The sequence below is a fragment of the Excalfactoria chinensis genome, chromosome 5 (genome assembly GCF_039878825.1).
Source record: "Excalfactoria chinensis isolate bCotChi1 chromosome 5, bCotChi1.hap2, whole genome shotgun sequence".
Classification (NCBI taxonomy): Eukaryota; Metazoa; Chordata; class Aves; order Galliformes; family Phasianidae; genus Excalfactoria; species Excalfactoria chinensis.
Genome location: NC_092829.1, coordinates 34,811,267 through 34,835,426, shown reverse-complemented (window position 1 = coordinate 34,835,426; position 24,160 = coordinate 34,811,267). Strand labels below are relative to the sequence as shown.

Genomic DNA, 24,160 nt, shown 5'->3' with positions numbered 1-24,160 from the left:
CCTGGATTTGTGTGGTGGGAGCCAAAGGGGCTGCGGTACCTGCAAGTCCTGCTGCTTCAGCAGGTGCCCTGCCTCTACCTGCATGGTGGGGCCATGTGGCTGCCTGGGGAGTGGGAGAGGCCTGTGCTTCCCTCTGCCCTCACTTCAGTTCCCCACCACCTGGCTGGAGACAGAGGCTTCTGAGGGGGAGTGGGCAGAGTGAGCCCTAGGGAGGGGACAGAGCAGCGCAGAAGAGCCCAGAGGTAGTGCAAGCCTTACACAGCAGGCTTTATTCTCCAGCTTTGGTTGTCACTCGGTGGGTGGGAGACAACGTGCAGTTAAAGGGCATGCTAATAAATAACATAATAAATAAATAACACCTCCCACTACCTCCACAGCTAGGTCAGCAGCAGTGAAGGGATTACTCTTAAAATAGTTCCAGTATGTGCTGAATCCAGTCAGCTTAGGGCAGCAGTAAGCCTTGGGTTAACAGCTCTTAGTAGCCCATGCTGTGTAGTGTGTTATGGGAAGGAAGAGCAAGGAGATTCCCCAAGACTCATAAGAAACCAGAGTGTCTCATCAGTCTACTGCAGCCATGGCACAGGAGCATGGCTGGGGAAGGTTCAGGGCAGCAGCAACCAGGCTGTGGAGTTAGTTACCATTAACACGATGAGGCTGTAACTTCCTGTAGTTGTATGTGCTACATTGTAGTGCTGCCATGCCAATACTTATAAAAATACCCAAAATACCCAGGTCTTGCTTAAAAACTGCCTCTATCTCCCCCAGTGCTTCTGCCTACCAAACACAAGCAGGTGTCCTACATGTTTGCTGGCCATGCCACTGCTTGTGGCCAAGCAATCTCAAGATTTCATCTCCCTCCTCCACCCCCTCCAAAGCTCACTTTTCCAAGTAAGCTTAACATGCTGTTGGAGGTAGTGGGAGGCCTCCCAGTATGGAACTGCAGCAGTGGAGCCAGACAGCATCATGCAGTACCCACTGAAATCCCACTTATTATTTGCTATATTTGCTTTGGCATGTCTTGGACTCAGGGAGGAGGAAGCAGTGACAGGTGGTGTTCTACCTGAGGAACTTCAGGAATTTCTCTACCTTTGATCACATGCAGGTGCAGCTTTACTAGGAATAATTATAATGGAGCATGAATGCAAAGCTGCCACTGGCAATTTAACCACTCTATTGTCTAGGTCAAGTTTAAACACAGCTACCTGGCAATCAGCCTGCACCAGCACTCCCACTGATCCAGCACCTGCTGAACTGTGAGAGATCCCTGGTGTGAGAACACCCTGCTATTTCTGAGTACAGGAGGATTTAACATCCGCTGGTTTGTCTTACTTGCCAGCAGAGGGTAGCATAACTGCATCTGGAATTAGCTTCTGAGGAGGAGCTACTGCATGAATTTGGATTTAGGAAACTAGCAGCATTCTTGTTGGGAAGGAACAGATGGACCTGGCAGTGGGAACTGGCACTGCCACGCACGCACTCGTGATGTGAACAGAACCCACTGTCAGAGCAGATGCTCTTGGAAGAGGTGCTGTACCTACAGTGAGCTCTGGACAAACCAAAGATGAGAAAGGTTCCCACCCTTACAACCTTCAGTTTTCAGAGGAGTCTGTCTCTTCATTGGAGCCTTCACTTTCAGCATCTATTTTTCGACGATGATGGAGAGGTTTCCAGGGAGAGTTTATCTTGGGAGAGTTACGGACGTGAAAATTAGCAGTGTCCCCACTGGAGCTGGTGGGAGCAGAGATGGAAAGCCCTGAAACCTGAGCTACCCTGGAAGAGAAAAAGAAAAGCAGAGAAAAGGCTAAACTGGGTAGCCTAGCTTGTCATCTCCAGCCTTAACCATTGCAGTTTTGGAGTAAGTTTGGGATGATTACTTATTCACAGCTAGCTCAGATTAAAAGATGTTTGTGGCAAAGAGGAGGAACACTTTGCACTGGCACCTGCCAGACTTGCACTGTGAATGATTTTTCTTCTAGTTAAAAAGAGATCTTTCTTCTGGGCTGAGCCTGTGTCCTCCAATACCCCTTGTTTTCATTGTCCAAACAAAATGTCTCAGATCATTAGAGATTCTTCTGTTACTTCTAGATCCTTTTAGGTGAGTTTTCCCCCCTGATTCCGAAGTCCTTTTGAAGGATTTCGTTAGCTGCACCAAGGCACCCCAACAAAAGGCCCTTCTCTGCAAGGCCTGCAGTGTTAGCATCTCTATTGTTTTAGTGAAGTTAAAAAATACAGGGATAATACTTTACTGAAGCCATCCTTAACGTGCCACTTTCCATTGTTTTACTTCCTATTCTGTGCAACTCAACTTACAATTTCTCAAGTTCCTGATCCATGGCAGGGTCCAGAAACAAATCTCCTTTATCTGGCAAAGCCCCTGGAAACAAATAAACAAGGAAAATATTACAGCAGACTTAAACTATTTGGAAGTAATCTTAAAGAAAATCACTCGAATTATCACCCTAAATCTGTTCTGGAAGACAGAGAAGACCCTCCCTTATACCCAATAGAGAAATGAATCCTCAACAATCATGGGCAGACAAAGAGTGATGGCTCATGTTCTCCATCCCTCACACAGGCTGTAGCTGAGCTCAGATCGAATAGGGGGCACCCTAATTGCTTTCTCACAGAACTTAAAGCCCTCAGAGGGTTGGCAGGGTCTGTTCACTTTACAGAACTACTGAATGCAGACTGTCTCAAGGAGATGACACTCCATCAGCTTCATGTTCCTGCTAATTAGAATATGTAGCCATCAGTGCCAGACACGATCAGAGTAACAGCTAGGTTGTATGTGCCACAGCCTGAAGCACACATAATACCACCCAGGCAGATGTAGACTTCTGTGCTGCCTGTCTTTCTTGTGGTGCACTGAGTTTGGGGATCAAAACACTGCAGATGTGAGACTTGCTTTCCTTGCAATTCAGGAAGCTTAGCCCTGGCTGGTGCATGTGAAGCATGGGGTGGATGAACTATATTTTACTGTTGTTTGCTGCCTGGGTAAGAAAGAAAAAATGTTTATTAAACAGGTACCCTCCCTCAGCACAAGGCTCCTTTTCACATCTGAAGTTCCATTCAGGATGAAAGAGATGGGTGTAGTTCAGGACTGGAACAGCTGGTTGTTCACCACTGTAGAACAACACCAGAACCTCAGAAAGAGCCCTCAGGAAGACAAGGCTCTCAGGAGACCCCTCCTTACTAATTCTGTAGGGGACACCTCACACAGGGGCTATGGGAGGGTCTGATAGATCAGCACAAAGATGACGGGAACTGCCTACCACAGCCTGTACATGTACCAACAGTGTAGTGAGGAATGCTCTTAGTTTTGAGGAGACCTGGCTGCCTCACTCAGAGTCGTTGGGAAAGAGCTTTATACTGCCCTGTGGGGACACATCTGGTTTCTGGCCCTGGCACCTTGGTCCTGAAGGAGGGGCTGGAGAGCCACTCTTGCACACAAACAAACTGGCAGTAATTATCACAAACGTAGTAGCAACAAGCATCTAACAAATTAGAAGCAGTTCAGATCAGACCCACCTCCCTCACTTTTTCCAGTTCTGGTCTCCCACTCCTGCATACAAGCAGGAAAACTTGGCATCAAACAAGAGTACTGGGAGGTCCAGCGCTTGCTTTCACATGCACAATTAAAAGAATAAGCGGCTGAACCTTAACTTGTTTCTGTGTTTGCAGAATCTAGTAAGGTCTCTGGGGCGCAAGAATTACGTGGGGGAGACAGTAAATGACATATGAAGGATTCATAAGTCTACGCTGACACAAGTTAGGCTGCGGATTCCCATTTGCCTGACACTCATCAGTGCTACCCCAGCTAGAATGAGCTGCTCTAATCCCTACTCTTGCTCCTCTAGGGGTGCCACTGGCTTTGTGAGACTGGGCAGGAAGCAGGCATCCTGACTCAAAGCTCCTTTGCCTGCCTTGTTGAAGGGCTTTGGGGAGCTTGTGATCTCCTGCAGACCAAAGACTATTGAAATCACCCTTCAGGAGATTAAAATCCACCAGGAAAAGAATCTCCCTATCCTTGCCAAGATGCTAGCACCTGTCAGACTTGTGGCTGCTGCCCCTCCTCTGCGAGAGGCCTTGGGAGGAGGCTGGCAGAGAGCCAGGGGATGGGCCCACATGAATGGAAGGGAAAACCCACGCGCTTTGTAGACAGCACAATGGAAGCTTTGGGCAGGATCTTTTTTCTTTTCTTTTTCTTTTTTTTTTTTTTCTCCTTTTCTCCCATCTGTTTTGTTTGCTTTTGACTGGAAGTGGATTTCACTGGGCAAGGAAAGAAAGATTTTGTTTGGTGCAATCCAGGCATCACCTTCCCCAGTGAGTACACTGCTCCCTAAGCCTGTTTGCAGAAGGGATTGCAGAGTTGTATGCATGCACCTTTGATATATAATCTTCATCTTGTTGGGTAAGCAGCCCTTCCCCAGAAGAGCATTAGCAGCTTAAATGGTTTGCTGGAAGAAGAGGCTTAGCCTGGGAGGGGGACACTTCTATTATGACACACCTGTGTGAAAGAACAAACCCTCTGGCAAGGTACACCATCTTTCACTGAGGCCTGTCTTTGAAATATGGGGACTGGGTGATGCTCAGGCCTGGGAGCAGAGGAAGAGGATACTCAAAGAGAGAAAAAGCCAACCCTTGCAGGCCTGATTATTTTCTGAGTAGAGATGAGTGAAAGTGTGTGAGCCTTCACCCACTGCTCATCAAATGCAGAAAGCCATTTTTGTTCCCCTTTGCAGGACAAGCACAACCAAGTCACGTGAGGGCAACATGGAATTATGTGTGTGAGTTATGTTTGGATTACACACTGTGCTTTGCCAATTGCTTTCCTGCTCTAGAACTGTATTCATCATCACAACACAGAACTGAGCAGTGAGATGCTGCTTGGTGATCCCTCTGTTTTCCACAGTAGCTTGGTACAGAGTTCTGCAGCAGATTCTTGCATTTTATACCACCAGGCCATAGATTAATATATTAGAAAGATTACAGTGATGTGCAGGAAGATGGGGCATGAACTGGGGGAGTCTGGGCTTAGTTTGAGTCTTTGAACCAAGAAGGCATCAGAAGTTTTCCCATTAGGTGCATTTTCTTTTTCATGTGGACAATGAAAGCAGTCATTTAAAATCTGTGGGAGCATAAAGGGCTAAAACATAGTATGAAACTTCAGTTTAAGCAGTCAGCTACTTTACTTGCCTCCTGACCACCTCTATCCAACCTTTACAGCCAAGCATGATAAAATGACAGCTCTGCTAAAATGAACGGCTACCAAATACATAAAACACTGCTGTCTTAGACTGCTGTCTTTCACATCTAATTTTATTGCTGACAGATCTCCACAGCTTCAAGCAGACAGTAAGGCGCAGTGTTTTTAAAGTTGAATCCATAATAAAAATAGGGAAAACTCCCTTAATCTCTTTCTGTTGATGTAAAATCTGGGGCATAAGTACAATGGAAATTCCAAAGAAATGCAGAATGACTGAAAATGTAGAGCTGTACCATTTAAAGAAACCTTACCTAGGGCTCTGTTGATCTCCTGATCCTTTGCAAGTGCCATAAGGAATCCAGAGAAGGTCATTCTCTGTGCAGTACTCAGCAGTTCCTTCACAAGAGCAGAAGGTGGACAGCTAGGAAAAAAGAGACCAGAAAATCATCTTGTCTTTTGAATGATGATCATATTTTCTATGATCGAATTGAAAATGGAAGAGTAAGGCCATTTATTGTTCTAACACCGTCACACTACCCTGGTTGTTTAAAACAACCAGCCAACAGGTTGTTGGTTTAGCACTGCATCTGCTCCCAGTTTGTTAAGTAAGACTTTTGAGCTGGGGTACATTCCTAAGAGCCATCTTATCTGTCTCCCTTGCAAGGAAAGGGAGAAAAATCCAGATCTGTTCCGAGACACACACATGCCAACTTTTAACATATTCTTAAAAATAAATAAAAATAAAGATAAAAATAAATAAAAGCAAAACAACATAAAAAACAAAGAGACCAGCTTTAGTTCAGTAGGGGCTAGAAAAACACTAGGTCTTACTGTGTATCTTTGACAGACACACTCTTCATAGTTTCTAGAATGCAGGGAGCAGATTTCTTGTGGCTGGGATCTGTAACCAGAGATCAGCTCCACCCCAGACTGCAGTACAGACCAGTAGTGTGGTCTTGTCTAGGTACTAAGGCTTCAAACCCCATCCACCCCACTGTCGCTTGCCTATGCTTCAGGAACCAGGAACACACCTGCACTCATTTATCTCCAGATAATTATTGATGGTAGATTAACCTCTTCTTGATGAAAGTGTCCATGTAAAACTAAGAACGAAAACAGAGTCCCAAATCAAACAGCTCAAGAATGTGCTCAAACCCACATGTTTCTTAGGCCTGTGTAATTGTTTTTCTCTTTTGGTTAAAGCAGTTCTGCTATGATCTCTCCCATCATACTTCTCCGATGAGATCTACATGAAAGTTACTCATGTATTTTTTCACAGCTCCAATCTTACAAATGGTCTCCAGAAACAGACTGTCACATCTGTGTTCTGGGCTCTGTTCATACCTGTATTTTGATCTGTCACACAAGGACTCTACGCATTGGTAGAAGAGAGATGCCTCTACCCCATCAAGCAGGTTGCAGTCATTTGGGGGTTGCCTCTGCCGATGTTGCCCAGAGGATGACGTTGGCACGATCACAGTATTTGGATTCTTACCAGCCAGTAGATCTTGATAAATAGCAGCCACACTTTCCAGGAATTCTGGAAAACCAGAAAGCAATTTATAACTCAGGACTATGACCAGCAAAGCATCCTCCTGACCTATCAGACCCAAGATTAAACTGTCATTCTCTGCTCTGTGTTATGTGTGACACCAACAGGAAATGGATGTAAGCATGACGCTAAAGCATCCTGCATATTCAGATCAGATATTATGCAGACACAAACAGCCATTTCCATATAAGTTTCTGACATCTCCCTATTAGGATGATTATGAGAGACCATCCATTCTGTTCAGATTTTTCCAGAGGGAACAGAGGTTAGCAAACAGATGAAACAGTGGAGCGTGAAAGCTAATGTCAAACATACAACTGGTTTGCAAAGTCTCAGAAATGTTCTTTCTTCACCTACATCCACCAACTAAGAACTCACCAAGCTGGGACAAAATATATAGAACTGCAACAGAAGCAAAAGGAGTAAATTAGTCAGGGCTCCAGGCTGCATCCCAGCTTGTCTCTGTGCTCCTCCAAAGTAAATATAACACGGGATCTAAAGGAAGGGCCAGGGCAGGTCAGGGCTAGAGCTGGCAGAAAGCCTCTCCCCAGGCTCCTCATACTACCCACTGTTTACTGCAAGAACCTAATTTTAAACAAGTTTGTTTATGGATGTGGTCAGCAGTTTACAAATCTAGATTCCATTTGGAGTGGTTTGTATGTGTGTGGGTTGGTGGGAGAGCGTATGACAGGCTGCATGTGTGCGTTGTGCCTGGGTGAGCAGGACTGGGAAGGGATGTTTGAGTGTGTACACAAGGACGTGTTTGTGAGGACTGCAGTGGCATCTGTGTCCCAAGTGAATGGAAGTGTGGTGATGTGCCTGAGGCGGGTGGAGAGGAAAGGGGAAAGGCAGTATGTCAGCCCTGAGGCTGCGCTGAGGTTTTGCAGCTCAGTGGAAACATTTGTTGTATCAGAGAAGAACTTTCCAAACGCATTTTCTGCCCACAGCTAAAGGCATTGCAAGCCTGGTTCTGCCCAACCCAAAATGACCGTTTTAACTGGTTTTCTTTTGATGACTTGTCATGGATAATGTTGTGATATGCACAGGGGGGTTACAGGGTAAGTATACACAGAAAAGTACTAAGAAATAGAGATGTTTGTATTAGGAGCAGCAGCTGACTCGTAACTGCTGCAAAGATGAAAATTGACAGGTTGGATCAGATCTCCAGGCCACCCAAGGCTACACTCTGACCACAAACTATGCTCTGCCACAGCTTCTAGCCAGTGTCTCCTAGTACCTCAGACCTGGCCCCTTTTGTGTGATTAAGGCCAAATGAGAGCTATGTCCATCAGAAGAAGCTGTTAGCATGAGTGGTCAGAATCCCATCAGCTTATGTTGCCTTTTGAAAGTGCACTATGCTGGCAGACATGAGTGCCTCAACAGCACCCCGTGCTTGGGAACATATCCTGATAAGGGAAATGCTTCCCTCTTTTTCTCTACCAATGTAGTTCCCTAAATGAGATTTCCTCTCCTCAACCACACTTTAGGGTGCTAGGACAAACAAGCCAACATATTTTAAAGCATCTCCCTGCACAGGAAAAACACATGAATATTTATCCAAGTTTCTCCCCCTTGCCTCCTGAACTTAGTTTAAAAATACCTCAGGATTTTCACAGATGTGTATGTGTTGGTGAGTATGTGTAAAGATAAACATACACATACTGTTATTATTTGACATGTAACTCTCCAGTCAAGAATTTTAAAAGTACTCCATCTACTTAGGATCGGGAGGAAGGATAGAATGTGAGAAATGACCAACAGCAAATAACTGTTCCTTTCCAATTAGGGGATCTCAAAGGAAAAAACAAGGGATGTTCTTCATGGAACAGGTGGCAGGCCTGTGCAACTCCTTGCCAAAGGGTGATGTGAAGGTTAAATGTTTACACGATTTCATGCAGAGCATGAGAAGTCTTCAGGAGAGGAATCCTAAACCTACAAAAAGTACATGCGTTTCAGAAAGATTTTGAGCTAAAAATGGATGGTAGTTGGGTGAGTATTAGGGAGGAGAATTTTATCAATTTGCCCAATGCCTTTTTCTTTTCAAGGCACCAGCTCATGATCCCCACTGGGGACAGAATGCTGGGCTAGCTTTGTTCTAGGTTCTTCTGATCCTGTCTCCAGCAGGGGCCAGTACTTTAGGGGAAGAAATGCTGCATTAAAGAGCCATAGAAAAAGATGTTGCTAGTAAAAGTTAATTGTTAATTGCTAACATACACTTGATAAAGATAGAATATCATGTCTCAGGGCTAAGACAAATATATGCATAAGCTTTGGCCATTAGAATTGTCTTGCTATTCACCAAAATTTGGAAATTCTTTATGAAACCTCCTTATCTATTGGTATCAGTTATATCTTTTTCACCATAGATTCCATTATCCATATATTGTCTGTGAAAAACCATACTCTTACCAGATTTCAAAAAAGTGAAGGGATATGGAAGATGGAAGGTTGTAATGACATGCTGGTGGGTAAAGTAAGAAGCTTCCCAGTATTTACCTGAATAGTAGAACTGAATCTGGAAAGCAAAGAGGAAATCAGAAAAAGGCATCAGACAATCCATAGCATCGTCCATCAGCACAATCCTAGGAGTAAGACGAGAGAAACAGTTTAGTATCTCCAAAAGGATAAAATCTTCATAGCAGGAAAACCAGATCTACAGAAGGAGCAGCTAGAGAGCTATGTGCAACTGAGGACAGCTAGCAGCTTGGCCCAGTATAAGAGGCTGGGAAAGGGGAGTGGGAGCATGCATCAATACATAGGTGTGGACATACTAAAATCAAACAAATGCAGCTTGAGAAACTATGATGAGAAGATGATTCTGAATGTCAGTGCTATTACGTGCTTCACCTTCAACATGAACAGAACAAGATGAACATTAAATACAATTGATAGCCCGAGGGATATAAAGGAACAAATACTGGCATAAAAACAAAACAAAAAAAGGTTCACATGACTATATAAAGAACAATCAGGCACTTACATGAGAATAAAATTGGTGTGAGCAGAATGAGACTTACGCTATTATTTTGTATACTAGAATTCATAGAACTGGGCTATTTTCAGATTTGTAAGTGTAGAGTAGCAGTGATTAGCTCCCAGTCTATAATCAAACCTAACCTGACTAAAAAGGAAATAACATGATGTCTCTTTTGCACCAGCCATCACCTTTAAAAGTACCCACCGTAAACATCCAATCTTCCTTTCCTAATGCCTGAATCAATCTCTGTTCATATATTATCAGGTCAAATTTCACAGAGACTGAAGTCTTCCTAGGTCAGGGACAATGCTTCTTTCTCACTGCAAAGTCCCAGGTATACCTGGGGAGTTATATGCACCTCTATTCTGAACTGCAGAAATGGCAAATGCATCAGCCAGAGGCCATAAAGATGAAGTAGAAGTGAGAGCAAATTCCACCTCCTCCTTTCAGGAAAAAAAAATAATTAAAAAAAATGCTAAGAACTAAATTATGCCAAAAACATTCATAAAAACGAAAACATCATTCTGGTCACTACCACTGCATAAGGATGAAAAGCTCTTCAGAGGGGAATATCAAACTTGGGCTGATCGATGATAGCTCAGACTGGTAAACAGAAGGAAACACTCCACTTATAGGGAAAAAAAAACCAACAAAAACAAAAGCAACTCGAACATTCAGAGGATGATAAAGAAAGGTGGTTTGTACTTCATTTCAGCTGTGTGCTTTCCTGGACCACCAAGCAGCACTAAGCAGAAGCAGGTCTTCTGACCCTATCTGGTCAGTATCCATCATATCATGCCATATGAGAAAGATTACCATTTCATTACAGCCAAAGTATAGGTCATCTAGTAGGACCCTTTTGAACATGGGGCCAAATGTAATCCACAAACCAATTCCTGCAGCCTCAATAGTCTAAACACGTTGCAGGCAAAATGCTGTTATGTCTCATGTAAAAGACTCCAGGGAGCTGTGTGGGAGGCTGACCTAGAAGAGCTACAGGATCTTGCAAGAGGCTTACTTCCCTGCCACTCACACCAGTTCTGTTCGCTGTGGCAAAATCAAACATGCGGAGCAGCTTGAATTAATTACCTCAAAGAAGAAAGACTGAGGCTAAGAGGGTCCCCAGGAGAAAACCCAGTATTTAAAACAAAACTCTTTGAAGATGTCAAAGTGCTTCTGATTTATTTATTATGTTCCAGAAGCCTCCTCCTCCTCCTCCTGTCTAAAGAAGCAGTAGCTTCAGTGCTTAATTCTCACTAATAAGCATGTTACTGAGGTTGTCAGTGGCCACATCAAGGAAATGGCTTTGAAGCTGGCAGGCTGAGCATCTTCATTTCTCATGCAATACTGCTCAGCTACTGGCATTCCCAACCACTCTTTAAGCACTGGAAATGCTATGGGCCACATCACTGGGAAGCTGTGCTTTCTGCTTTGACATGCTAGTCTATCTCCCAGACACTCTCAAAGCACCAGCTCCAGAGCTGTTGCTGGTATATTCCTACATCCTGAAGAAGTAGAACCACAATAATGGAGAGTTTTTAAATGTGTTTTGTGGAGAAACACGATGTCACCTTCACAACAATAAACTCATCTCATTTTGTAAATTTAAAGCTAAGCTCAATGTGTGTGCTCTGCAGCAGCAGTTTCCACACTCCTACTTAAAGTAGAGCATCAGGAAGTAGGCAGAAGTCTGGGAATTTAACATTTCTTGCTCTTATAGATGGCAAGGAGCCTCAAAGGGGACTGTATGGAACATATGTAACAGAGGAGTGTCTAAATAGAAGCAGGTGCACTCTGGTGCTGGGTTACTGACTCCACTTGGCCCAGGAGTCTGCACTCCGGAAATGTTGAGAAGTTTTTAAATCTAATACAATCGTTTATGAGGAGATTGACTGCAGCTGGCTATTTCCCCACATAGCCAGCTGACTGTGCAGACAGGGAAGCTGAGAGAGCATCGTATGCAACGTATCTGCACCTCTTCTCTGAAACAACTGGCAAGGAGAGAATCCTAGCAATGGATTGTCTGTAGCCCAGAGAGCAGGACCTCAACTGTGGACAAAATCTGGAAGGTCTGAACTGGAACTCAAGATTGTTCATCAGGTAGCCAGTTTTTCAAGGGACTGTTTATTCATTCTTGTCCAAATTATCCTCTAGGCCCTTGGCAGCTTGGACTTGGTTACAAGGTTAGTAGTTGGCCCCCCGTGAACAATGGAAAATAAGGAGAAAATCCGGAAAGGACTGAAGAAAGATGCCTACGCTTGAGGGATTCTGGTAAGGATGCAGTGGTCTTTTAGGGTTCAAGCGGGTTTGGCTGGCAGGAAAGCCCTGCTACTGTGCCAGTGGGGAAACTTTGTGATCTGCTGACTACAGCTAAAATCTCAGAAACCCAGACTAGACAGGATGTTCCCAGGACAAATTCTAGACCCAGCAAGTTGACCAGGCAAAGGACTTTTAGTGTTCTCTACTACCATTAAGGGCTAACTGACTCTATGTGTTTTAAAGCCAGGCTGGATCAAATGGGTCTTCAGAGACTTGGTTTGTTTATTGATACATGGAGGCAAAAATAAATGGAACACACAAAAAGGACAAGATCTGCACTCTCAGGCAATCTTTTAGCAACGCACTGCATAAACCATACTGCATAAAGCAGCTCAGGACCTGTGTACTACTTTGCTCACACTACCTCAATGCAGGCAGTGAGATCCTTGTGTTTGTTACAAGAGAAAAAGTCAGTGCTCAGGTAAGGTCCTGAGATCCCAGAACCTAACAGGAGAAATTTCTTCCTTTTCTGCCCCTCTGCAGTTTCACGATTCAGAAAGCCAGAAGGTGCCTCTGAAGATCAAAGGTATCTGTGTAGATAAAAATATTTAATGTGCTAATGCCTATAGTCCTTTGAAGAAAAAAGTGTCCAAGAAATCTCACAGACACATATAACTTGTTTTTGTGGGCAGTATGACCTCTGCATCTCTGTGGCACCAGGAACAGAAAAATGGAGGTCTCTGGTGTCATGCTAACAAAACCAATACTGTTGTAACCTCTGTCCTTCTGCTCTGATGTTTCCCAGTCTTACTCCCTTCCAGTGTTTGTTATCAGTGCGTAGCAACAGCTCCTGGACAAGCGGAGAGCACCATGTTGTGGGATCATCTCAATCATGCAGCACAAAGAATACAACTACGACTGCTCTCTTCTTAGAAGTGCCAATGAAGACACAGGTCGTGGCTGTATCAGCAAACGCTGTGGCTTCTGCCACACCTGAATTCCTTTCCCGAGGCAAATTAGCAACAAAGTTGCTTGGGGTGTGCAGACCGAAGGAGGAGAATGGTGTCAGGAGGCCTGTGTGTGCCATTCCTACTCTGCAAGGACTCAAACAACTGTTCCTAGAAGACTGACTCGCCTTTCTGACAGGCGGAACCAAGGAGAATGATAGGAAGTGGGAACTAGACGAAGCAGCAGCGTGGGACGTGAAAAAGGAAAAGAGAGAGAGCAACAACTGGAAGCAAAGAGAAAGATGTTTCAGAAATATGGCAAGTTTTATTGAAATTGCTCAACTGGATTATCTTCCAACAGAATAATAGCATTGTCTAAGTAAATCTTTAGCCAGCCAGAAACAACAGTGAGGTCATCCCCACCTGAGATGGGATGCATCTGACAGAGATTTTGTTTCTCTCTAACACCTGCTCTCAAAGCTTGCTCGCCTGTCTCTAAGGCATGCACACAACAGTGCAGCAGGCCCCTGACTGGGGCCTCTAGTTTACAGCAGCCTTGTGGATTAAATTCCTTGACACAAACATCATAACACGTGTAGATATGCTGAAGTCTCCTTTCATGCACCATCAAAAATTCCTGCTCAGCTCAGCTGGAACCCTATGAAATGCACACCCGCACATAGGACTGGTGATGTTGTACCTCCATGAAAGGAAGCAGCAGATATATTCCTGCTGCAGGGTTAGCATTCTTTCCCAGTCTGGCACTGGAGGCCAAGCAAATGCACTTTGTTGCACCCAGGAGGCACGCTGATGAGCCAGAGGGAAAAGCAGCGCTCATCTTTTAGTATTAATTGAAGCAGCACAGCTTTAATTCAGATAGCAAGACATTGGCACCAGGGAGGAGTTTAGTCAGTGACATGACAGACCATGACAATCAGCCAGGTAAAAGTACTGGCAGACAGATAACACTTTTTCACTCTTCTGTCTTAGTATTATTTTCAAGAGACCCTGATGCTGAAGAAAGATAAAATGAAAAATACAAAAATGAGGACCTCTTCATTATTCAGGCCATGAACAACACCCCAGGAGCAGCTAATATCCTGATTGTGTGCCTGGATTCTGTTTCCAGTGCTATATCTGCGTTCATTAAAAACTTTAATTTCCATGCCCCTTCTACTGAGTCGGCTAGGAATTAAAGTATTCATTCAGTAATCTTGCTGTGATTACATATGTCTGCATACTAAGATCTGAACAGGCCCCTGTCCCAAAAGATGCATATACCTTATTACATTTTCACCATCAGATAGTTAATAAACTGCCTGGGCTGGGTGGGAACCAGCAAATACTATGAGTAAAAAAGTCCCATCTCACATTATCAGTGCCCTGAGTCATCTATCTGCTTTAGGCCTTGCCTAGATTCAAATAAAATTTCAAACACATTAGCTACTGTGTTCTTAGCTGAAGTCCTTTAAAACATTAGCAATTCACCAGAGCTTAGTACCTTTAAAATGTGATCAACCATAAGAAGCTGGTGTTGGGGGATAACACATTTTAAGGATGGTAAATGCAATTTTAAGTGATACCAGTTAAAACCACATTGGCTAACATTCTTTTATATGCAACTCACCTTCCAAACTTGGAGCAACATTCTGCACTCATATTTCAGTCTTTGTAAGCCTTATATGTATATTCTTTCTCATTCCTAGAAAAAAGTTTAAACCCCAAATCATGATCTCTCTTTTCTTCAGAATCTTAAAAGCTGAAGGTCTCTGTTCATACCTTTACCCACAATTCTAGTTCCCAAGTCCATGTTTGCAAGACCAATCTTGCTCTAAAAGAGTAGATGAGAACCCACCTTGCTGCTTTCTGAGTGAGTTCCATTGGGAAGTCAGGGCAGAGCAGCTGCAGTAGGCAGTGGTATTCCTGTGCTGTCAGCAAGTCTGCAGGAAAAGAGAGGTGAGAATATCACAGTTCTTTTTACAGGTTGATTTCTCCCCATGCTTCATCTCTAGAAAAAAATCATGCTTTCTTCTACCCTCATTTTAAGACTGAGTGTGTAGAAACAATAAATCCGCTTCCTTATTGCCTGACCTCAGAGCTGGACTCTGCAGATGGAGGTTTCAAGTGAACCAGACAACCAGAGGCCTAATAAAGGGGAAACACTTCTATAGAGATTCCCTCAGAGAAGCTGGTAGCAGGTAGTGGTGATTCGGTGTGAAAAAGAGGTAACCAAAACAGGGCAGTTTCAAGTGACAACACAGTTTGGTTTGACTTGAATGTGGAAAAAAGAATCATTTCAAAGTTGCTTAAATTTGCTGAAATTCGCTGGCATGATGACATTCACCACAATAAGCCTGAAAACCATCCACAGAACATCTGGCAGCAGTAACAAAGGCAAACAAGGTTTTGGGGTTGTATATGGAAGGCTACAGAGTATAAACCACAGACGTTATTACTTTGGCATTTGGTAAGGCAGCTGGACGGCCTCGTTTTGGAATAATGTGTACAAATCTGGTCACTGTATTATAGGAAGCAGAAAACTAAGATCCAAGAAACACAAGAAGAGCAATCAAATGATTTATGTTTTAGGGAGCTGCTTTGTGAAAGGCTGGTCAAGAAAGGCCTCTGTGGTTCAGCAAAAGGAGTCATAGAGGTGAATCTTATGGAATTTTATAGGATCCCAAGGGAATGGAAATATATTGATGTCAAAAAGCCCAACATGATTGTATGTTCATGGTCCAAAAGCCTGTGGAGTGGAGATATGGAGAAGACTAGCTGAATGGCAGCAATTTTGCAGTGCTTCTATATACAGAAAAATGTGAAGTATGAAAGAAAGAGCCAGGGGTGGAAGTAGAGCCAAGCAGTAGCTGGGGAGGGAATCCAAAGGGCACAGGCACTATGACTGAGGTACAGAACATCAGTTCTGTTACCAGAGTCACATCTTAACCTTCCATAGCACTTAAGCTCCCATTCAAATAATCAACCAAATATCACCTGTCCCATCCTATCTCAAAGTTAGATGGTTCCACAAAACGAAGAGAAAGGGAAAATGCTACAACTCTGTCAGATATTTCAAGAGCCACGTATGCAGGGGACATTTTACTGCAGTGTCCAACCCAGCCAAAGTAATTTATTCAGTGCTGACTACAGAAACGTGTATGGTCACTGTCATCAAAATCAGGTTACAGACTTCACCTGCATTATTAGCAAGGGAACTGGAGGAAAGAGGGGAGAGAGCTAATGTATTTTCTGTTCAGAAAACTCTATAACTGTAAGACAGACACTACCTAGAATTATATACTTTGCACTGCACTCAGAAGGACTTTCTACCTGATAAAGTGCCCTCGATTTCAAGTCATGGTACTAAAAGGTTATTTTGAACAATAAGTAGAAACATTTTGTTCAGCCTGGAAAAGCCAGCTCTGCAGTCAGAAATTGGAAATAATACATGGGATTCCAAGCTTGTGCAGGTCTACAATACTATCATAGGGATTTGCACAGCCTATTCATCTGCAGGGATGAGTAAATCAGAATCTCTCCTTCCCAGATAAGAACTGAATTCAGATTTCTGTGGTGGCACTGAAATGTGAAATATCTTAGAGAATATGGAGGGCACTGTAACTTCTTTTGTATTGTCATTTCTAACTAAAACACAGTTCAGAGGCTGATCTCCATTGCAGACACTTGTTCTGGGAGGATAATTCTCCCACAGACTTCTGAATCTTACCCTTCTCTTTCTCCTCAAAGGTTGGAGGAGGTTTCCTGTGAAAGTTGTTCACAGTGTCTGTCAGGTTTCCAGACAAAAGCAGCTTAAAATAGTAACTGGGCACTAAGTAAGCATTAGTTTTGATGCATAAAGGTATCTCATTGCCTGGAATTAATGTATTTTTAAAAACAGAATTTAATAATCATTTATGTTGTCTTTTACTCCTCATTCTTTGTACTGAATTATGGTATTATCCATATTCTTCCACCAGAAAACCACAAAGCAACATATAGCTAAAGCAGAAGTCTGCCTAAAAGGACTTCGGGAAAGGCTGGCAGAGATCCTCTCCAGCCAGCACAACAGAAGGTGACATTCATTTTCAGTACAAGTGAAGAATTAATTACAGTTTTGGTCTTTGAGCAAGTAGTCTGTTTAGATGAGAACTGCATGCAAAGCTGAAGCAGCAAAGAGAGGTTCCTTCTGTAAAGGAAGAAGCTTGTTCTTTACTCTTTTTCTCCTTGCTGCTTATGCCTGGAGAGGAGGCACCTTCAAATGAGTCACCAACACATGCAGGCTTTTAGACCATAACATAACAGCCTGTAGACACCCCAGGCATCTGACCAGTAAATCATACCAGTTTCTCAGACTATGGATGGATACCTATTAAACAGGAAGGGGGATCACCGCAGACCCTAGGAGGTGTCTACAGCTTTCTGTGATGACTGTTTTCCTATTCCCTACAGCAAGGTCAGTGAAGACCATGCAGAAAATTACTTTTGCCCATGCACCATACTGCCTGCCAAGAGCTGCTTGGAATAAACAAGGGCAGTTTGGTGTATGACCACATTGCTCCTTCCTGTCTCCAGGCCACAGCTGAGTAAATAGTCTCCAGTGCTCCAAGATGAAGAAAGAAAGAAAAGAAGGAAGATATCAGTCAGAATGAGTGAAAACTGGAATCCACAACTGCCACTTTGGTTGCTACCACAAAATTACTATATCTCAAGTTCCAGTAACAAATGAAGCAAATCACAGAGTTTAAATCTGACCCTATAGCAGAGAAACATATGCACTCTACCATACTTTCACAGTGCAACAAACTTGATCATATCATGTGCTTAAGGATGAAGAGAGACTGCAATCTGTACATTAACCATCTTCATTTACAACTGAAATAACACTTTTCTACTGCTAAATAGCTAATCAGCAAATTGCAGAGTGATTCGAACACAGCAGTCCACTAAGAAGGAGATGGGAGACTTAACAGTAAAAGAAAAGGAAATCAGTGTTGCTAAAGTTGCAGAGGAAGCTCTTTAACTATTTACTCACAATTGTTGCTGTACTATTCTTCAGATTCCTGCTTAGCCTGTACTGCTGCTGCTATCACAGTACTAGCAAAATCCAGACTGCTGTCCACCAGACCTCACCATCCATGATCAGTTTATCATCCGTTTATGCCAAGGGAGATTTGTCCCCAAATTTCAGAGACACTGTGGACAGAGATGTTCATCCAAGTGGTACAGTCTTGGAAAATAAACACACCACTTTCTGGATAAGAATGGCCAGCACTCGAAGGCAGCTGCTTTGTATTTCCCTGGCTTTTAAAACCTAGACTCTTTTACCGCTTCTGTTTCCTGTTTGTGTGTAGCTGACAGGTGGCACCTAATGCAAAGCAAAGCAAGCTCTAGGAATGCTAAATGATGCATTTAGTCTGCTATTGGTGTCTTGAATGAAGTGTAGTGTAGACACACCTGAGCTATCTTTAAACCAGCCGTCTTTCATGTTGACAGCAGCCTAGCCACAGATGCCTGGAGCTCAGCGAAGGCTGTAAAATCTACCCAGGAAGCCAATAAATATTTAGGACAGCCTTAACTGCAGTCATTGCTGCTGTATCTAGGCTGCTTTTGGCACAAGACGTAGCTGTCTATAGTGCTGTCACAACCTATGACAGCTATAAATATGCCAAAAGCAGTAGGAGAATATTTATTGCAGTCGGTGTATGAAATCTGACCCCAAAAGTCACATTAGTAACTCCCAGAAACAGAAGGATTGCCTTGATGGGAATAAGGAGCTTAAATTTATATTCATCATCTTGTATGTGCAGCTATCCAAGAAGGCTGGAGCCCTGGGCAATGTAGCTTTCCACTCTGGATTATGGTAGGACACAAAATTTCCACAGATTGTTTTTCTACCACAGCCGTGAAGTCATTCAAGAGTCATAAAGTCAGAGTCACGGTAAATCAGTCTCCTGGAAATATAACAGAGAAAAGCCTAATAAATAACAAAATGTACTTTGAAATGCTGGGAGAATCTTTCCCGGCCTTTAGATTTGTAGAGTTTTTGGTATACACGGTATCACATCCTTAGGATTTTCTCTTTATATGTACAAAAAACAAATAAAAAAAGAAAAAGCCTCTGAAAATAAAAGTCCAGATGTTCTTGTGCTGCCTATAGGAGTTGCAATTCTACAAAAAAAAGCAATATAAACACAAGCATTGTTAATGACAACTTCACAGCTTCCATCTGACTTAGAGGCTGTGCTCTGCACATCTCCTTTGCAAGATAGCGATAGCCTGATTTCCTCACTTCTCCATACATCTGGCACTAGTAACAAACAGAAAACCAAGAGCTCTAGGAAAATGAATTGACGCATAGCACTTAATCAGCAATGAAATTATACAATTTTACATTGAGAGATTTTATGAACTATCAGGAAAAAGACCCGTTGCTCTAACTTGAGGAAATGGTTCTTTAGGAAAAATTTGAAATAAAATAAAACTATTCAAGCACTGTTTCTTTGATTCATTTTTTACCCCAACAAGAAGAGATAAAAGAAACAGAAGCTAGATCCAAAATGTAGAGAGTGAGAGCAGAACCTCCCATTGTCAGCAGAGATAAACTTAGGCTCAGGTAATTTCCCACTTAAGATGTTTTAATTCAGAAGTCGAGGAGTATGCAATACTATTGTCATTAATGGTCTTTATTGTCATTAATGAGCTTCTAATTAAAGGTAGGTCCAGGACAACTGGCTTTATTTGTATTACACTTGCTAAGATGGTTTGTTAACACTCTGATATCACATACACTCTTAAGGCTCATCTTCTGGCATCTTTCCTATATCAAAGCAGCAGCTGGCTTCAGGTTACTCACAGATCCTGTCTTTCCACTGATATCATTTAGATCCCTCCAGAAAGGATCCCAGGGCATTCTCAAAAGACCATCTGACATGACAGCAAAGGCAGGCAGGATAACTGAAGAATTCATGCTGTTGCTAGAGTTTGGTTCTGTAGCTGAATTCTTCCAGAGGGGTGCTTGAAGCGCCGGATTGCTTCTACTGACATATGAAAACATTAGCAAAATCCTGCCAGACCCAGATGCGATAGTGTTGCTGCAGGCAACTAGCCTTCACAGGATGTTTTGCACTCTACAAAGCATCATGGCTGCAAGCAGCAAATATAGGTGACTCCTGATAGCAACACATAGAAAGACCCGGCTTAAGATATGGAAAAGATGAAAAGAGTAACAGAGATTTAGTGAGATTCACTTGGACTCAGGAAAAATACAGTGGAAAGCTAAAGCAGGCTGACCTAAAAAGATCTGTTGGGGTAGTGCTGAAAGAGAGAACAGTTAGAGAGGATTAACACTGTGGTTGAGCAGAGAGATTTTTAAGGTACTCAAGTAAGAAAGAAAAGATTTATCTGCAGTTGACATAAAGAATAAAAACATTAGTTCAAAAGGGAATCTAGATAGTTCACATGAACAGTAACCCCACTGAAAAGATGGCTTATTTCAGACAAAGCTCCAGTGGCACCACCTTTTGAGTGAGATAAAGATTTTTTTTATTTTTTTTTTTAATAAAGTGCCCTAGATGATGTTTTTTGCCCTTTGATCTTGAACTGTTTCATCAATAAGCCATTTGCCAGGTTAACAAAAACAAAACTGCTCCAATTCTATCTCCAAAATCCAGAATCTTGGTGTTTATGCAAACTTTCAATCATCCTCTAGGCCTTTTCAAATTCCCCATCATTATCTTACAGTATAAAACATTTCATGTGGCAGCATTACTTCAGCTTAGAATGTGTGTCACCAAGGGCAGGATGAGCATTGCCAAAGGTGCAGTCCAGAGGTTACGATGTGGCATGCTCATGTGGCTTGCATGGCACATCCAGAAACTGAACAATTTAAACTTTATTAGAAACAAACAAACAAAAAGATCTCCATTCTCATGATTGTAAAGAAAACATTCCAATGGTGGAAGAGTTTAACCATCATCAATGCGGTATTCCTCAATCCACAGATAGCCTGAAACATTACTCAAGTTTGAACTTTGGTAACTTAAACACTAAAATCTAATGAAACACTACAGATAAAGTTAACTCTTTCATTTCTTCTTTTAAGTGCAGGATGTAACTTTGGATGAAGTTGGGTTTTAAAGAATTCAGAGCTCCTGAAGAGCAAGGACAGCAAACGATAAGAAAGAAAAAGCTGAAACTTCTGGAGGTATTTTCAGAAGCAGATTACCATGGAATGGCTTGGGTTGGGAGGAACCGTGAAGACCATCTATTTCCAACACCTCTATATCTCCTGCTACATCAGGTTGCTCAAGGCCCCACCCAACCTAGCCTTAAATGCCTCCAGGAATGGGGCATCCACAGCTTCTCTGAGCATCTTGTTCCAGTGCCTCATCACTCTCTAAGGAAATAATTTTCTCCTAATACCTAACTGAAATTTCCACTCTTAGTTTAAAGCTGCTCCCCCTTGTCCTATCCCTACCAGACAATACAAAAAATTACTCTCCATCTTTTTTATGTTCCCTTTCGTATTGAAAGGCAGAAGTGAGGTCACTCTGAAGCCTTCTCTTCTCCAGGCTGAAGATACGTTACTGACTAAAGAAAGCAAGTAGTAGATAAAACTATTTGCTACACAGACACCCAGTTTTCTCCAAGTAGCTTCTTTAATGTTTGCAAAGATAATCCTGTGTATATTCAAAAGCATACATAATCCTAAATCTATACTCAGATCCGTGAGTATGATCCAAAAGGACATTTAGTCTTCTCCAAAGGACATTAGCCTGAAGCAAATGAAAAGGCTTGTTTGGTGGACTACAGTGTGAGAATGTATGGCTTTCTATCACCTTTTAGATACATTAAAAAAGCAAAGTAAGAAATGCTAAGAATGTTCTAATATTTGTGGTAACAAATATTCTGTATATTCTTGGCTAACCATCAGCCAATGAGCCTGCAGAAATCACTCCTTGGTCTGTAAGCAACTAACAAGGGAAATGACATTAGATAGCAAGAGGCGTTTTAATCTACCAAATGCATGTAAAACCAAACCAAGATTGTCTCTTTAGACAGATAAACTGGAAAATCACGAATAAGTTACAGTTTCAAAGTGAGATTAATTTACAGCTGAAATGCTGTTACATTTGATATTCTTTGTATGTGTTGTCTATAACACCAATTTTTTTCCTTTCACTGTCATGTCACTTAAGATGCAACTAGCAGATCTTCCAAGTGCTTCTATCTTGTTCAACAGTTGATTTTCCTCACTCTGAGGAGCTTTCAGCTGCTGATTGAGAAAATAATCAATCCAATGCCAGAGCTACACGGTCATGTAAACAATAAGGAGCAAACATTCCCGCAGGAGTTCTGGCCATCTGGGGGGCAGACTGCTCAACCACTTGAAACGGGACCCACAGCAATCTTAATAGTGAAGTACAGGAATGCCGGCTACACTTCACTAGAGGGGACCATCAATATTTCCTCGGGCTCTCAGACAGCATCAGTAATCTTTAGGCAAGATGTGGATCAGGCTCCATTCAAGAAAACAAGCTGTCATTAAGCTTAAGATCTTCAAAACAACTGAAGAATTCATAGCTACACATCACGAGAAAGGCAGAGTAAATGGGCAGGTGGTATGCAGCTGCATCTCATGTAATACGGACCTTACGTGCTACGCCTCCTCCCTCAGATGTGTACTGAGTCTAGTGACAGTAATGGGACTATGGCCAAGGAGAGGCACACAGCCTTTAGCTACTGCTTTGTATTTCCTTTCTGCTTTGGGAACCTAAGAGGTGTACTTATCTGGCAAACAACTCATTAGTGTCAAGCACAGCAGGTCTGAGATAGTAAGAAAAGCAATGACATTGGGCTAGAAGGAAAAAGAGGTGTAGATTAAAGAGGAAAGAAGTGACATACAGTGAATTACAAAAATGCTGCAGCTTGCTGTAGCAACCTCAGGTCTAAGACCTTTCCAAGAAACACTAACCTAAAGGTTCTGGTGAACTATTTCCAGTAGAATCAAGCAGGTCGATGGAGGTGATCCTCCCCCTCTATTCTGCCCTGGTAAGGCCTCATCTGGAGTACTGTGTCCAGTTTTGGGCTCCCCAGTACAAAAAAGACAGGAATCTCTTGGAAAGAGTTCGATGGAGGGCCACAAAGATGGTGAAGAGCCCAGAGCATCTCCCCTGTGAAGAAAAGCTAAGTGAACAGGGTCTGTTTAGCCTTGAGAAAAGAAGATTGAGAGGGGACTTGATCCAGGTCTGTAAATATCTAAGGTGTGGGGGGGCAAAGTGGCGAGGCCAGACTCTTTTCAGCACAGTGTGTGGAGACAGGACAAGGGGAAACATCCAGAAACTGGAGCACAGGAAGTTCTGCATGAATGTGTGCAAGAACTTCTTTATGGTGAGGGTGATGGAGCACAGGAAGAGGCTGCCCAGGGGGGTTGTGGAGCCTCCTTCTCTGGAGATATTCAAGACCCACCTGGACGCCTACCTGTGTGACCTGGTGTAGGGAGCCTGCTTTGGCAGGGGGGTTGGATTCAATGATCTCTGGAGGTCCCTTCCAATCCCTACAATTCTGTGATTCTGTGAAGTACTTCAGATACCTGGAATCTCCCAAACATTTCAGACTTCAACATGGCGCATGAAAGCATAAAGAGCAATGGTCAACAGTTTTCCATGAACAATGAATGAAACTAAAATATTTTGGACTTTTAACTGCTGTTTCAGAAGAGGCTTTCAAAGGTCAATGCATTTGCTACATACACATCATGAAAGACTGACAAAACATTTCAGCATAATTTAGTATGCCATAATGTAAAGCAGTAAGTTCACTGTGGCTGAAGCTAGCTGAGATCCGCAAAATATGAATGATCCAGCACATAACTTTCTCTGTAAAGTTGTGTTTACCTGGGACAACAGCTTGGCTTACATGTGAATCTTCCATGAACCAAAAACCATTCACAGTCCTAGCCATTCTTTGACTTTACTGCAATGAATATTTATTCATAGTTTTTCCACAAACCATGCAGTACCATCCTATGCACCCAGACCATTAGCTAGCTTTCTCCAGTCTTCTTTCACAGATCACAAATGCTGAGGAGAACGGTGTGAAAGGAAAGGATATTGTTAAAGAGCCTCTGGGTCAACAGTTAAAGCATCTGTTCACAAAAAACAAGCATTGTAGTGTATGAACCTATGTTTTTTAATCAGATAAAGTTCTCTCAGATACTC

General features: G+C 42.7%; 1 protein-coding gene across 2 annotated transcripts in view; it reads right to left on the bottom strand.

The window, feature by feature from the left end:
• Window positions 1-241: 241 nt before the first annotated feature.
• The window catches only part of CSTPP1 (centriolar satellite-associated tubulin polyglutamylase complex regulator 1), a 79,898-nt gene continuing 55,979 nt past the window's right edge, over window positions 242-24,160 (bottom strand). The window contains exons 4-10 of one of the 2 annotated variants that reach the window (XR_011903642.1): window positions 14,797-14,881; window positions 9,255-9,340; window positions 6,551-6,746; window positions 5,518-5,627; window positions 2,311-2,374; window positions 924-1,770; window positions 242-359 (exon numbers count right to left, since the gene is read on the bottom strand). Coding sequence is in view for 1 of the 2 variants with exons in the window: in XM_072336994.1 (XP_072193095.1) it covers window positions 1,590-1,770; window positions 2,311-2,374; window positions 5,518-5,627; window positions 6,551-6,746; window positions 9,255-9,340; window positions 14,797-14,881 (722 nt within the window). In the remaining variant the exon portion in view is untranslated. Of the gene's footprint in view, window positions 1,771-2,310; window positions 2,375-5,517; window positions 5,628-6,550; window positions 6,747-9,254; window positions 9,341-14,796; window positions 14,882-24,160 lie in introns of both variants that reach the window. The other variant, XM_072336994.1, reaches the window with a different exon arrangement.